Genomic DNA, 14,538 nt, shown 5'->3' on the forward strand with positions numbered 1-14,538 from the left:
CAAGCATAATTCTGCTTTTCAACATTCATAGGAGATAGTTTTCTAACCTCCATTTGAGTATCCCCAGTAATCCCATTGTTTCGCAAATTAGCCCTTTCATTCCTGGACCATTTTGGTCATTGGAAAGCTTTTTTCTTATATTTAATCACAACCTACCCTTTCTATCTAAATTCTGAATTTTTTCCTTCTTTTGGTATTACAGTCTTTTAAAGTTTAAGGAAGATCTTCTGGCTCCTCACACATTCACTGTTCTTTCACTAGTTCCTTCTGGGATATGGTTATTGGGCTTCCCTTGACATTCTTACTCTCCCTTCTTAGAATATACTTCATCATTATCATTGCCCTGCTTAACATGACTATCCACTTGATGCCTGTTAGGTCTCAATTTTGGTTTACTTGTACTGAGTGCCTATTTACTTTTTATGGAAAATTCTAGAAATTATACCTCCAAGAATGTTTATTCAATAAGATCAAGAACTTAGAAATTAAAAACCAGGGCAAAGGAAAGAAGAATGAAAGCACACCAAGTTAAGCACACATAAGTTAATTGTGTGTGTGTGGGCCCTCAGTCGTGTCTGATTCTTTGTGACCTCGTGGACTGTAGCCCGCCAGTCTCCTTTGTCCATGACATTTTCCAGTCAAGGATACTGGAGTGGGTTGCCATTTCCTACCCCAGGGGATCTTCCTGACACAGGGGTTGAACCTGCGTCTCTTGCATCTCCTGCACTGGCAGGCAGATTCTTTACCACTGTGCCACCTGGGAAGCCACCCTAAGTTAATTACTTAATGTAATTGCTTTGTTTAACTGTATTTACTGAGATTATTGGACGCCAGCGTAAAAAGGAAAGAGTAATTTATATAGGTCTTGTGATCAAAATAGAGAAACCATTCCAGGTCTCCAGAGAAGGCAATGTTTCCTCCAGGGGTACTAAATTCTAAAACACTTTCCTCATGTGGATTCCATATAGTACCCAAAGCAATCTCTCCAGCAGTTTGAAAACAAATGCAAAATGATATTCATGTGACTGTTACTTACAGTGACCTTCAGTAGATGCTCCTGGCATAATGTTTGAGCACAACTCAGATTTCCCTTCTAACAACTCTTTTAACACTCTCCACCATTTCCTGACCCTAAAGATTCTTCCCACTTCATGTTAAAGTCTTTGTGAATTGAATACTGTACACGTTGAATCCTTTCTCCCAGACAAATGTGTCCACTGAGTTACAGATTTGGTCAAATTAGATGATGATTCATGGGAGTTATTCTGTTCTCTTTTGATTGGGTCCATTTCTGTGCAATTGGAGTGATATGAGGAAAATTAACAAGTGTTAATTTGAACAATTATGTTGGGGGAAGAATAGTTACCTTCTCCTGGAGAGTCCAGTTTGGCTTGCAATCAGATTTCTTGCAGTTTGGACCTTGAGGGTGGGTCAGGACAGTGCTGCTTAAAACTCCACATGAAGAACCTTCCCTAAGGAGTGGGAGCGTCCCTCTGACCACGGGCAGGGACGTGCAGTTCCAGGACACACTTGCCAAACCACAGAGATTGCAGGCCTGCTGCCCATCCATTATTATCATCATTATTTAGCATTCTTCAAAGGTCAGAGCCAAAATAAATGGTCTGCCAGCCAAGCAAGCAACACCAGCCTATACCACAGGCCTTTGTAGGCCCTTTGGTATTTAGTAGCAATGACTTGGTTCATATTCTTGTCTGATTCCATCAGTCTGGCCAGGCTTCTGCCTCCTGCTGTCTTCCCACAACAACTTATTTTTTTTCCAATTCTGTCTTGCCTCCTCCCTCTTCCCAATAATAGTTACCTTGGTATGTGTTTGCTGCCCTTCCTTTCTTTCCTTCTTTGTTTTGAATTTAAACAATGAAAGGGATTGAATTAATTGTGCTAATGATAGATAAAAGTATGCCCAGAAAGCTTTTTGGGACTTCTGTATTTTGGGTTCCTTGTTCACCCTGGAACCTCTACTCCCCTTGGGGGTAAAGAATAGTATTGTGGTTGAGAGCTTAGAGCCAAAACTCTGAGTTCAAATTCTGACTCTTCCACTTACTAGCTGAATGTTCTTGGTCAATTTACTTAATCTCTCTTTGCTTCTGTTTCTTCATTATAAAATGCATTTATCAATAAAGACTTCCTTCATGGATTTGGTAGTTCATGAAAAGTGCTTAGAACAGTGTCTGACTCAATGTATTAGCTGCTATTATTATTATTAGGCTGTAGAAATCATACCAAAATGTCAGCCTTATATTGTGATCACTTTGGGTTGTGGCTGTTTGTGGGGGGAGGTATGTGGGATTGTATTTGGAAAGGGATAACAGAAAAGGCCTTCAAGCCCCAAACCATCCAGCTAGGTGGATTTTTTTCTTTTTAACCTGGGGATAAGATGGAGTGAAGTTGTGATGATTCAGAAATATCTGCATGCTAGGGCCCCATGGTCAATTCCATTTTTCATTTTAACAGAAGCGATATTCAGTTCCGGTATGCATGCATTTTGCTCCATGTTCTTACAAGGGCCCAGTGTCTGGGCACAGCCTCCATGCTCTATGGCAGGCAGACAAGGTGGCCTGGTGGACTTTGGGGCCAACCCTATCAGGCTTTGACTCTTAGCTTAGGTTAATTTTTTCTCACAATCCATGATTTATCATTAAGTGAAAAAATAAGTTTTCAGGATCATGTGTATAATACAATTCCTTCTGAGCACAGCATGGGAAGTTGGGAAAAATTCTTGTGTGTCTATGTGGAGAGGGAGAGAGATGTGTGTAGTTTTGAAGACACTGATAAAAAAAACTGTAATGTCCTAAGCTATTAACATTGGTTATTTAGGAGGTAGAATCGGAGGAGGGACATTTCTCTATATATCTTTTTTTTTAAATTAATTTTTAATTGAAGCTTACTTTCTTTGCAATGTTGTGTTGATTCTGCCATACATCAACATGAATCAGCCATAGGTAAACGTATGTCCCCTCCCTCCTGAACCTCCTTCCTACTTGCCACCCCATCCCACCCCTCTAGGTGGTCACAGAGCACCAGTTTGAGCTCCCTGAGTCATACAGCAAATTCCCATTGGCTATGTGTTTTACATACGGTAGTGTATATTTTTACCATGTTACTCTCTCCATTTGACCCACCCTCTTCTTCCCGCTCTGTGTCCACAACTCTGTTCTCTATGTCTACATCTTTATTGCTGCCCTGCAAATTGATTCATCTGTACCATCTAGATTCCATATATATGCATTAAAATATATTTGTTCTTCTCTTTCTGACTGCCTTCACTGTGTATAATAGGCTCTAGGTTCATCCACTTCATTAGAACTGACTCAAATGTGTTCCTTTTTGTGGATGAGTAATACTCCACTGTGTATATGTACCACAGCTTCTTTATCCATTCATCTGTCAGTGGACATCTAGGTTGCTTCCATGTCCTAGCTATAATAAATAGTGCTGCAATGAACTTTGGGGTACATGTGTCCTTTTCAATTACGGTTTTCTCAGGGGCAGCTTAGGTTAATTTATTGAACTTTTTGAGCCTCAGTTTCCTCCTCTATAAAGTAGAAATTATAATTTTGACATTTCAGGGTCATTTTGGAGACTAAGCAGTTAGCACATATGAAATATCCTTGCAGTATCTTGCCTTAGAAGACATTCAGCATTTCTTAGTTTCCCTTGGAGAAGGCAATGGCACCCCACTCCAGTACTCTTGCCTAGAGAATCCCATGGACGGAGGAGCCTGGTAGGCTGCAGTCCATGGGGTCGCGAAGAGTCAGACATGACTGAGCGACTTCACTTTCACTTTTCACTTTCATGCATTGGAGAAGGAAATGGCAACCTACTCCAGTATTCTTGCCTAGAGAATCCCAGGGATGGGGGAGCCTGGTGGGCTGCCGTCTATGGGGTTGCACAGAGTCGGACACGACTGAAGCTACTTAGCAGCAGCAGCAGCAGCAGCAGCAGCTTCCTTTCCTACTGATTCTTTCCTATGTGCTTAATTTATTAGGAAGGCCCTGGTGTAGGAAATATTTTAGAGGAGTGTTTTCAAACTTAATGTGTATAAAGATCACCTGGGGTTCTTGTTAAGCGACGGATTCTGACTCAGCAGGTCTAAGGCCCTAGTCTGTATTTCCAGCCTGTCCCCTAGAGACCCTGTTACTGTGTCTGAAGGCCTCACTTAGAGTAGTGCAGAGGGTGCTGTTTTCTTTCCTTCTTTTGCATCTTATTATTTCTTGTTGGATTTATGTTATCATTTTAATAGTCTTACCACACACATCTGCACACATACAGATCATCTTTTATTAAAGACTGTATGTTGCCAGACACCTAAGAATGTTCAACCTCAACCAGTACAAGTCATGATGGTTGAGGTCTATGACAAACCTATTATAGACATTTTCTCATGTTCCCCATGGACCTGGAATCCCAAACTGTTTCACATAAAATACAGGGTTCCTGCCTTGTTGAAGGCCTCTTCTCAGAGCCTGGATCCCTCCATCACTCAGACTGCAGGTCAGTTAGGTTAGGGAAGTGGTCTTTGTCTCTTTCTTTACAGTTGGAAGGGAGATGCCTTGAATACTGTGCTTCTGCCCCCACTAAGCATGCTAAATATTTTGAGAGCTACATTCCCCAATTACTAGCCTTTTCCCAGATTCATTAGATTACATCCTCTTCAATATAGATGAAGGAGTTCATTTTGGTGTTTGTGTGTGTGTGATATACGCTTGTGAGCACACATTCTTTGATGGTTCTAGATTTTAGCTGGTTTTTCAGATTTACTTTTGGGAATCCTCTTCAGTGTTGTTTCTTCATAGATACTGATCTTTTAAATATTTGAAGTCCTCTTTTTTCCTTTCCTGCATTATTTACTGGAACTTTTCAGCATGATCCATCCGAGTCAGTTGCATCTCTTATGTTCATTTGGGAACTGGCTGTCATTGTCCTGAGGCAAATTTTCTTGAAGTTAAAAATATGAAACTTGCTAATCTCTTTGAATTAGAGATGTGAAGAAGAAATAATAGCCTTCTTCTTCTTTTTCTAATTAAAGAAAACCTACTCCCCCCGTCCCCGTTAGAACACTTCAAAGTGTATACAAGTTATAGCTTGGTCATCAATCATGTTACAAAACAAAGCAAGTCTACATCAGTTTCTTTTAGATTTACCTTGGTGCTATTTCATGAAGTTTCTCCTACTTGGCTGGGGTCTACTAAATAGGTTTGCCAGTTTGGGGAAGAATTTGAAAATAGCGCCAGGTAAGCACCCAGGCATTTTGAAAGTTAGTGTGAAGAAGGATTGCATGAAGAGAAAGCTGAGAAAATATTTGAGGTAAAGAAAAGTCAGGGGAGCCATTAACATTTTCACTTTATCTTGATATATCAGTCAGGGTCATAACAAAAAGTAGATGGTACACCCATTCATCAAGGGCAGTTTATTTCATAGGGATGATCTACATAGCTGGAGATATTGGGAATACTCAGAACTAGTTGTAGCTGGGTTGTTATGCCATTGGGTCTGAAAGTGACCTCATCAGGGTGAACTCACTGCCTCCCCCCTCACCATTCCTCATTTCCTTCCAGAATCCTCTGCTGGAAGAACCCAATGGGAAGCAGAGTACATGGGAACCTCTCAATATAGTTCATGTTGGGCAGCCTCCTGGGCAGATGGTTGCATGGAGGTGGGTGGACAGCACATGTAGGGGGCAAATCATTGTCTGGAACACTAGTTTTCTTTTGAAAGAAAGAAGTTTCTTTTGGAAGACTTGTTCACTTGAAGACAATATCAGTCTCGTGAGCTCCTCGAGGGAAGACATTCCATCTATCTGTAGGACACTAGTATTTAAATGACTGTTGAATGAATGAATAGGGCTGTTCATTTTCTTCCTTTTTCTTAACTTGCACTAAGTGTGGTTGACAACAGTTGGATGATGCTGTCTGGGTTAGGGTCTGTGTTCTGAATAGCAAGGCTTTCCATAGGAAATGATGAACATTTTTTGTCTATGTAATTATTCTACTTTTAATAATCTCACTAGTAAAAACTGTCAAACAAAAATAGTTTACTGTCTTAATATCTTGAAGTCTTTTGTATTATTATTGTCTTTATGCATATCCAGTGTTAGCTAGACAACACATTCATGAATCTTCATCCCTTCTCAGTGACTGTTAAAACCTAACATTGTTATTTCTGCTCTTACTGGATCCCCACTGGTCAGAATATGGGTACACTGTTTAATTTGGGAGCCCATGTGATTTTTGGTTCTTTCCCAGGCCGCTTCAAGAGAAGAACCACACAAAGGGCTAAATTAGCTTCATTAACTATCTTAAGTACCTTTAAAAAAGATCTATGAATAATGCCAAGTTTCTCCTAACTGTCCAGAGGGCAGGAGTCAAAACAGAAATGAGTTTATTGGCTACAAACTTTTGGAAGAGTTTCTCATGTAAGCAGATTGTCTTCCCCAATGATTCTCAGGAAGGGATACAGCTAAATGCCACAAGTGACTAGAAGTTTGGAGATGCCTGGGGTTCTTGAAATGCTTGAAAATACATTGGAGGGAGGGTGATGAATTCCTCCTTGGTTAGGGCTTTGCTATTTTTCTCAGGTTACATGTGGAGTGTATTGAGGTGTTGTGTGTGTGTGAGTCAGGGGGTGTATAGGAGGGGGTTGGGGGATAGGAGAAGAGGATGAGCTTCAAGCATCAGGAATTGGGACCTCAAATTTGATTTGGTTTGTTCTTGAAGTTAACTCCCAATGGACTTCTTCCCATACACTTTTGTTAATGTGTTTTTGAAGACTCCTTATTCTCATGAAATCTTTTGATATTTTATATAGTTCAAGCATGTATGGAGTATTTATTGTCTTTGCACATCACTCTGCCTGATTATACCTCTTGGGGAACATTTTATGGTTCTATTTTCAGTGTCCCCAAGGATAGAAAGGGCGAGGCAGGCTCACATGTTTCCCCAACATCACCCAGAATGAAAGGCATTCTCTGCTCCTGTTTGCATTCCCTGCTGTTAAGGTCCTCCATTAATGGTTCTCGGAGTTCAGGTCATGCCACCTCTGGCTAAGGCTGTGGGCCTAGCTCTAATTTTTGCTTATTGTCAGAGTGTGCAAGTTTTTCCTTTAACAGGATTTGAAATTAAAAACAACCAACCATAAAAGCCATTTGTTTCTAGTTTCTTCACATCTCATAGCCATTTAGTATTTGGCCTTTTTGCTTTTAGTGTGGAGGTAAAGGGCAAGGGCCACTGGGAAAGCCAGCCTTTGAGCCTGTAGTTATAGTTTATACTACAAGCATGTTTGTTCGGCAAGCAGGGATTGCCCTCTCCATGTCCCACCTCCCCCTCAAAAAATTTCAGATTGGAATGCTTTAAATGGAATACAAACTCTCTTGTTTGTCTTGAGTTGCATTACTCCTTACTGTTGAACTGGTTCTCCTAGGGTCACCCAGAATCGTTTAAGTTCTCTCTTTCCCTGAATAATTAAATTGTTATTTTTTAGGGGCAGTGCATGCTACACAGCTTGTGGGATCTTAGTTCCCTGAGAAGAAGTTGAACCTGGGCCCTTGCATTGAGAGCATGGAGTCCTAACCACCAGACCAGGGAATTCCCCCATTTTTTTTTTTCCTATCCTCACAGCTTACAAGATCTTAATTCCCCAAACAGGGGTTGAACCTGGGGCCATGGCAGTGAAAGCCTGAAATCCAAACCACTAGGCCACCAGAGGACTCCCCCTGAACAGTTTAAAAAATGGTCCTGAATTCAAGATTAATTATACCTGTTTTTACATTTGACTTGAGATTTAGCTATTCACTTGTATAAATCAAGTGATTTCTCATTCATTATATAAAAATAATAAAATTTAAAATTATATACTTCTTTAGAGTTTATGGGATGTTTTTATCAAATTCATTGGATAATCACAATAATAGCTAGAGAGGTAGGTATTTTCTCCATGTTGTGGATGGGAGGTAATATAGTGTGGTATTTAAGAGTATGGAGTCTGGGGTTAGACAAGTGGAGTTTGAATTTCAGCTTTAGTAATTATTAGCCTATTCTCAGTTTCTTTGTATGTAAAATGAAGAGGAGATATCTATCTTATAGAGTCATGATGAGAAGTAAATGATTAATTCATGCAAAGCAATTGGAATAGTACCTGGCACATAGTAACAGGTCAATAAATTCTGTGAAAACTGTTATGGTTTATTAATACTATATGAAGAAATGGAAACTCAGAAAAGTTGATCCATCTGTCTAGGGTCACATCTGTCTAGTTGGCAGGAGAGTTGGGGCTCTAACCAAGACTTGAGGCTTCTGATACTGGCTTCTTTCCTCCATATTTACCACCAAATTCCTCATGCATTCTGGGGGGGACTATAAAGTGAGTAATCCTTTATTTCATCTTTCAAATTTTTAATCTTCACTTTCTTTTTGTTTTTCTCCATTAAAACTCTTGGTTATTGTCTGTCTAGTAATGAGATACACATGTCAGAGTTCAGCACGAAAAGTAGCAGCAAAGGATGGGGATGTCCAGACCCTTGCTGATGGACTCTCCTTAACACAGAGATGCTGGGGAGTCCTGGGTCCCTCTGAATCTGGAGGAGATAGATAGTCTGCAAAAATTAACATATTTCCATTGAAGTATTCAGTTGTTGCCACACATTCAGAGATTTTTTTTAAAAAACAATAAGCATATACTTCTTGGTGCTTTAGTGTCTTTTCCCTTAAGAAGGAGAATACTTAAATTTTGAGGATCTCATTTATCACTTCATATCTCTTTGAAGTAGTAGAAAAAGTAGATTATGTTATTTGGGTATATTATTTGGTGAGGGGTAGGGGTGTAATTCGGAGAAGGCAATGGCACCCCACTCCAGTACTCTTGCCTGGAAAATCCCATGGACGGAGGAGCCTGGTAGGCTGCAGTCCATGGGGTGGCTGAGTCGGACATGACTGAGCGACTTCACTTTCACTTTTCTCCTTCATGCATTGGAGAAGGCAATGGCAACCCAATCCAGTGTTCTTGCCTGGAGAATCCCAGGGATGGCGGAGCCTGGTGGGCTGCCGTCTATGGGGTTGCACGGAGTCAGACACAATTGAAGCGACTTAGCAGCAGTAGCAGCAGCAGCAGGGGTGTAATTAGTCCAGTGTAAAAATAACAGAAACTTTGGAGTTAGGCACATGAAATTCAAATCCTGGCTTCTCCACTATCTGTGTCTCCAAGTCTCTTTTCCCTCATCTGTATAATGAGGATAAGAAGAGGGTTGTTTGGAGACCTAAAGGAGATAATGTTCACAAAAGAGATGATGCCAGGAACTTAGCATGTAAACATGGCTACTGTTCCTGTTGTGCATGCTGAGTCACTTCAGTCATGTCCAACCCTATGGACTGTAGCCTGCCAGGCTCCTTTGTCCATGGGATTCTCCAAGTAAGAATGCTGGAGAGGGCTGCCATGCCCTTCTGCAGGGGATCTTCCCAACCCAGTGTTTGAGCCTGTGTCTCTTGTGTCTCTTGCATTGGCAGGTAAGTTCTTTACCACTTGCGCCACCTGGCATTGCTGTTGTGGGAAGGCAATTTTTCACACTGGCCCCTGTCACTTATGTAGGGACCCATGTCTCCTCAGTCCTCATAGAATCATGCATGTACTTCTCCTAGGTATATTATTTTTTTTACATTTTAAAATCCAAGTGTTTTGACCTGTTGGTTACTAATTTAAAAAAAAATGTACTTATTATGGAACATTGCCATCTCTGATGTGTTCATCAGGCCACATACAATGTGCATTATGTCAAAAATACCAAGCTTACCTCGTGTCATGAGGCAGTTAGCATTAGTGAATCCAGGAAGGGATATGACACAGGATCTAGCTGCCCAAGTCTCAGAAAGTGAAAGCAGCAGGTGTTTATTGAATATTTTCTATGTGCTCAGGGTTGTGTGAGGTAGGAACACAGAATAAATACTAATTCTATCTGTTTCTCACAAGACTGGCAATTTTCTGGGGTAAATATTAGTAGGTGTGATTGAAACCTGACACTATTAAAGAATAATAATGAATACTATGTGATTCAGTTTTGTTAAGTGGATTCTGGTCTGGGCACTGCGTGGCCTCCCATAGACTGATGGATAAAAACACAAGGAAAGCCATACTTAAAGCATGGTTTGGTAAATGGGCATAGAGTTTTATAGAGGAAGAAAAGAGGGATGTGTGCATTTCAGTGGTGGCAAGGGCTTCAAGGGAGATGTGATCTTGAGCAGAGTGAGGATAGAAAATCACACTGTTAAAGGCACCGAGGGAGTCTGGGTGTGATGAACAGAAAGAACCCTGGTCTGAGCCTAGGGTTTACCAGGTTAGTGGTAGGAGAGCAGGCTGGAGATGTGAGTAAGGGATAAGTCATTAGAGGTGTTGTGTACCGCGATGAGAAGTGTGATTATCAAGGCACTGGCAACCACGCAAGCAAGAGGTAATTACAGCAGTGCTTTAGAATGACCACTCTAGGAGAAGCTTCCAGTGAAATAGGTGAGAAATAAATGCCTGGATTAAGTCTTAGAAGAAAAAAATGAATGAGTGAGTGAGGAATAGAGTAAGTGGATGATACTAACTGTCAGTATTGTAGGGATGTAGAGAAACAGGATGCCATAATGGGAACAGCATTGAAGGAAAACTGTACGATGGAGGAAGATTTGAGTGGCCAGTCGGCCAATCCAGCGACTTGCCCATAGTGGGTAGCCACTAAGCTGGATATTGAATAGCAATAGGATTTATATGAGAGAAGACAGGAAATAATTCCAGGTTACATAAATGTGTGAGACGGTCATGGAGACAAATATAATTGGAAAAGAGTGGTAGATAATATGATTTCATGTGCAGATTGGTTGCATATTTTGGAAGGCTTTGAAATGCCACGTTGAGGAATTTGAACTTATTTTATTAATCAATAGAAAGCCATAGAAGATTCTTAAATAGATATTTTGATGTTTCCAGTTTGGATTAGAAATTTGTTCATTTATTGGGCCTCGTCATCTTGATTGGAGGAAGATGTATTTGATGAGATGATGCTGGTCTTGATTCTTGCATTTAATAGAAATGCCACAGAGCAGCTTTACTTTTGGATTGGAAAATGAAGCTGGGTGACCTCACTTTGGCTGTGGGGAGACTGTGCAGTAGTACACTGTTGGAAGACAAAGCAAGCTGAGGCAGAAATGAATGAGTGCCCATATGAGATTTTTGATGATGCCAGTTTAGCGAGGGATGGAGCAAATAAAAAGATGGGAGAAACTGCTTGCTCTGAGGAATCTTTTAGGGATAGCAAATACAGTCAGCCTCTTTATATATTCAGGTTCTGCATCTGTGGATTCAGCCAACCATGGATCAAAAATATTCCAAGAAAATTTCTAAAAAGTTCCCAAAAGCAAAACTTGAATTTGCTGGGCACTAGCAACTATTCAGAGTTGGACTGTGAAGGAAAGCTGAGCACCGAAGAATTGATGCTTTTGAATTGTGGTGTTGGAGAAGACTCTTGAGAGTCCCTTGGACGGCAAGGAGATCCAGCCAATCCATTCTGAAGGAGATCAGCCCTGGGTGTTCATTGGAAGGACTGATGCTGAAGCTGAAACTCCAGTACTTTGGCCACCTCATGCGAAGAGTTGACTCATTGGAAAAGACTCTGATGCTGGGAGGGATTGGGGGCAGGAGGAGAAGGGGACAACAGAGGATGTGATAGCTGGATGGCATCACCGACTCGATGGACATGAGTCTGGGTAAACTCCGGGAGTTGGTGATGGATAGGGAGGCCTGGCGTGCTGTGATTCATAGGGTTGCAAAGAGTCTGCTGTGATTCATAGGGTCGCAAAGAGTCGGACATGACTGAGCGACTGAACTGAACTGAGCAACTCTTCACATGGCATTCACATTTTATTTATAACTATTTACATAGCATTTACATTCTATTATAGGTATTATAAGTATTTTAGAAATGATCTAAAGTGTAGGAGATGATGTGTATAGGTTATATGTAAGTGCTTTGCTATATTACATAAGGAACTTGAATATCCTTGGATTTTTGTTAATCAATGCTATAGGCAGCTACTATCAATGGATCAGAACTGCCCTGGAATTCAGACCCATCTGTCATGTCTGGAGTGGAAAATGAATGAGCAACAGATTATGATGTACTCACAGCGCAAATCTATTTTACTTTTCCAGGTGGAGCTTGCAGAAATCTGCGCCAAGAGTGAGCGTTACATTGGCACTGAAGGAGGAGGGATGGACCAGTCCATATCATTTCTTGCAGAAGAAGGAACTGTAGGTGACATTGAACTATTTGGAAATGTCAGCTTGGGAAAATTCATGCAGAAAGGTCCTCAGTGTGTTTGTTTCTGGGTGGCCTGTTCTATTAGGCTGTATTTTAGGATGATATTTCTTAACTCCTTTGTAATTCAAGTTTATCACCAATTCACTTCCATTTCATGTTGATCACCTCTCCCTTAAGCTTTCAGAATTGTACCTCAAGTCTTTTTTCCTTTTGTGTCTAGGGTTTTTTCCTCTTTCTAATTCATTGTTAGTATGCTGTTTCTCAACTCATTAGTTACTGGGACTTCTTTTCCTGCTCTTGTCCCAAATCACTGCATCTCATGGCGTTTTCATAATCTCCTGTTGGTTTTAAACCCCAATGTTAGTTCTCTTGCTACATATATTCACAACCCCTCTCTTTTATAATTTACTCTATGGTATCATTTTTCTCTGTCAACATTTTTGGGGCTTTAGTGGTAGGGAGAAGAATGCTGACAGGAAGCCAGGAATGAATTCCTTAGCCAATACTACTTCCCCTTGGCTAGGCTATAACTCCCATAGGCAGAACAGAGGTTTTGGTAGTTGCCATAAACTGCCCATTTCCAAAATAGAAACAGACATTAAAAAAAAATCTTTTCTTAGTATTCCTACAGGCTTGGCTATTTTCCAAGAATACCTGGATTTCTTCCTATTAAGAGTATTTGTTGTTGATTCCCCTAAGCCAAAGACAGGAGACATGAAAAAACCTGGTGTAATGCTAAGAAAAAACTCTGGGTGTTTTGGATGAGACCTGACAAGTAGACATGATGGCAAGTGTCCTGTTGTTAAGATAAGTTAGCTGTAGAGTCTTAACAAAGTCCGAATTCTTTGGGCTTGCAAAATACTTCATAATCTGACCCTTGGTTTACCAGCCCTCCAATTCTATCATCTCACCATGCCTCAGCCCTCAACCTCCAAGCTATAGCTAAATTGCAATACCTAAAACTATTAACACCTTATGTTGTTTTTGGCCTTTGAACTTTTATATACTCTTTCCTCTTCTTGACATTTTATTTGGGGAAATAACCCTCTGTCTGTCCTACTTTTGTTCATCCTTTAAGACTCAGATTTTCTTTTTTTTTTAGAGCCTACACTAGGCTATACCTAATGAACCAACACAACATTGTAAAGCGATTATTCTCCAGTTAAAAATAAAGATTAAAAATATTTGAATTGATAAATGAATGCATTTTGGGGAACAATTTTTACTAAGGCAAATCATAAATGTTTAAGCAGTTTTTAAATTCTAGTCCTTTATATCTCACCTGTCATTTTTTCCCCAATAGGCCAAGTTGATAGAATTTAGTCCTCTGAGGGCAACTGATGTGAAACTCCCAAGTGGAGCAGTGTTTGTGATTGCCAACAGTTGTGTGGAAATGAATAAGGCAGCAACTTCTCATTTCAATATCAGGGTGATGGAGTGTCGGCTGGCTGCAAAGGTATGGACTTGGCAAATTTGTGAAACTTGAAGTAGGCTTTCTCTTGTTCTTTTTCTCTTTGTTCCCTGTTATTTTGTCTCTTTCCCTAAAATTTAGGGCAACATTCTGACAGCAGTAATACTATAACTGAAGTTTTTTTTTTAGTATAGAGCAATTTGATTTCCAACTCAGCAGATAAATAAACCAATAGGTATGCCCTGTAACTTCTAGCTATTTAGAAGTTCCTTGAACTTTACAGTTGAGTCTTCTAGCATGGCACTGGGGAGATGATGACACTTCAACTTATATCTGTGAAACACAGGCCATGGGTTAGGTATATGGGTGGAGAGTGCTAAGTTGGAGGTGATTATTGGGAGATGACCATAACTAATCATGTTTCTTCAACAAAAGTGATAATAGCCTCAATCCTTGGTCCTCTTACATGCACCATTGGCCATCATTGGTCCCTTAAAAAATGCAGGCTTGGTGTCTACTAGAGAAACACAAACCATAAGGTTCATGTTCTCTGTTCCCCAATTTAGAAGACACTTGCCAGTCAAGTCTTAAGTCTACTTAGGAAGTATTCACTGAATATCTTTAGTGAGAAATGTTTTAATATTAAACTCTTCTGGTCAGTGCATATATGAGAAGTAGTGCAGTTAACCTTTCAGTGTCAAAGACTTCAGTGAATTTTGTTTTTCCCTTTTTAGGGCAAGCCGCCTCTTCCAGGAGATGGAAGAAATTAGTGTCTTATTTGTTTAAGGGCTTATTCCTGTTGACTTTTTGAGATAGATGAGTA

The 14,538-nt window shown here is 40.4% G+C and overlaps 1 protein-coding gene across 1 annotated transcript in view; it reads left to right on the top strand.

Annotated features, from left to right (window-relative positions):
• GALK2 (galactokinase 2) overlaps positions 1–14,538 on the top strand; it is a 135,950-nt gene that overhangs the window by 67,936 nt on the left and 53,476 nt on the right. Inside the window, exons 6-7 of the mRNA XM_068964910.1 lie at positions 12,196–12,294; positions 13,608–13,760. Coding sequence (XP_068821011.1) covers positions 12,196–12,294; positions 13,608–13,760 — 252 coding nt within the window. The remainder of the gene's footprint in view (positions 1–12,195; positions 12,295–13,607; positions 13,761–14,538) is intronic.

The sequence above is a fragment of the Capricornis sumatraensis genome, chromosome 2, assembly GCF_032405125.1.
Source record: "Capricornis sumatraensis isolate serow.1 chromosome 2, serow.2, whole genome shotgun sequence".
Lineage (NCBI taxonomy): Eukaryota > Metazoa > Chordata > Mammalia > Artiodactyla > Bovidae > Capricornis > Capricornis sumatraensis.